Source organism: Olea europaea, unplaced genomic scaffold, assembly GCF_002742605.1.
Source record: "Olea europaea var. sylvestris unplaced genomic scaffold, O_europaea_v1 scaffold33558, whole genome shotgun sequence".
In the NCBI taxonomy this organism is placed as follows: domain Eukaryota; kingdom Viridiplantae; phylum Streptophyta; class Magnoliopsida; order Lamiales; family Oleaceae; genus Olea; species Olea europaea.
In genome coordinates this window covers 1-1242 of record NW_019252540.1, presented here as the reverse complement: position 1 = coordinate 1242, position 1242 = coordinate 1, and the positions used below count along the sequence as shown (strand labels likewise).

The 1242-nt window shown below is 38.2% G+C and overlaps 1 protein-coding gene across 1 annotated transcript; it reads right to left on the bottom strand.

Moving 5' to 3' along the window:
• Nucleotides 1-121: 121 nt before the first annotated feature.
• LOC111385957 (1-phosphatidylinositol-3-phosphate 5-kinase FAB1B-like) lies at nt 122-757 on the bottom strand. Its single transcript, XM_023010382.1, has 2 exons — nt 511-757; nt 122-298 (listed from the first exon to the last, which is right to left on the bottom strand). The coding sequence occupies exons 1-2, from the start codon at nt 738-740 to the stop codon at nt 145-147; spliced, it is 384 nt and encodes a 127-aa protein (XP_022866150.1). The 5' UTR covers nt 741-757; the 3' UTR covers nt 122-144.
• Nucleotides 758-1242: the final 485 nt, after the last annotated feature.

Here is a 1242-nt window from a genome sequence, read left to right as displayed (position 1 = left end):
TTTTTTTTTTTTTTTTTTTTTTTTTTTTTTACTTGCAAACTTTGAATACCAAGAATACAATTTCTAAATTGAGTATTTCAACAAAATCTTTTTGGACACACACAAAAACTGTTCTCAAGTAGTCACCCTGTCAAACCAAAATACTCACAAAAATAAAGATATTGGAGGATGGAGATGAATATTGCAAGCACATGTAAAAATATTTTCGTGAAAAACAGCAGCATGGCACACAATCCATGGGTGGGACACACATAAAACTTCACCATCTCCAACATTGAACATCCGGTGGTTCGTACATCTGCCAATTTTAGTTACAGAATTAAAAAATTCTAACATTATGATCAAAGTCAATTGTTACATAAGTGATGGTGAATGATCCATTATTAGAGATGCAGAGTAACGAACATCATTACAAAAATTGTGATGAAGCAAGTAAATGATGTTTCAAATGTATGTGACAATGGTCTTATTGATAAACTGGGGTATTCATGCAGGGCCACACAAATGTACCTCTCAATCAGAACCCCAGAAGCTATGCATTTAACCTTTACATATCCACCAGGATCCATTCCTCCACCAATGCTCATATCTGGCTTTAAAAGTCTGGCAGCTTCCCAGGGTAAAGCAGTAATGATATTTAGCCAACTCTCTTCATTACTATCTTCAGTAACGGGTAAGTTCCCTAGGTGCAAAAGCTGAGTGATTAAAGCTCTGAAATGCTCATCAACTGCTTTGTTCATGGCTTTCTTGTGCTTGTAGTTTGATCAATTCCTAGTTCGGAATTCCTTACCGCTGAAGCTGTTCATGCGAAGGTAACCCCACTCTCCTCTACCACCCTCACCACCACTATCATCATCATCAGATAAAAGAGCAGCTTCTCTCCCCTCCTCTTCATCTTCAGGCTCTGGAGGTAGCCAAAGTAGATCATTGTTCCCATAATCCAAGAGTGAACCATCTTTATCATTGGAACTATTCGAAGGAGATGGTCCATGATCAACAGCATTATTCCGTTTATCTGCTTCTGCCCTGTGTTCTGTTGTTCCTTCTAATTTATGTGTCTCACTCTCGGGCAACCAAGGGGAAATTATGCAAGTCGGTTCAGTGATCTCCTTGTGAAGGTGCTCTTCACACTGCTCATATACATGATCAATCTTGCTAGAATTGATATCATCATAAGAAATATTCGGACACAAGTGACTTGTTTCAGAATGTGATTTACATATGTGGCAGTCATCATCCTGA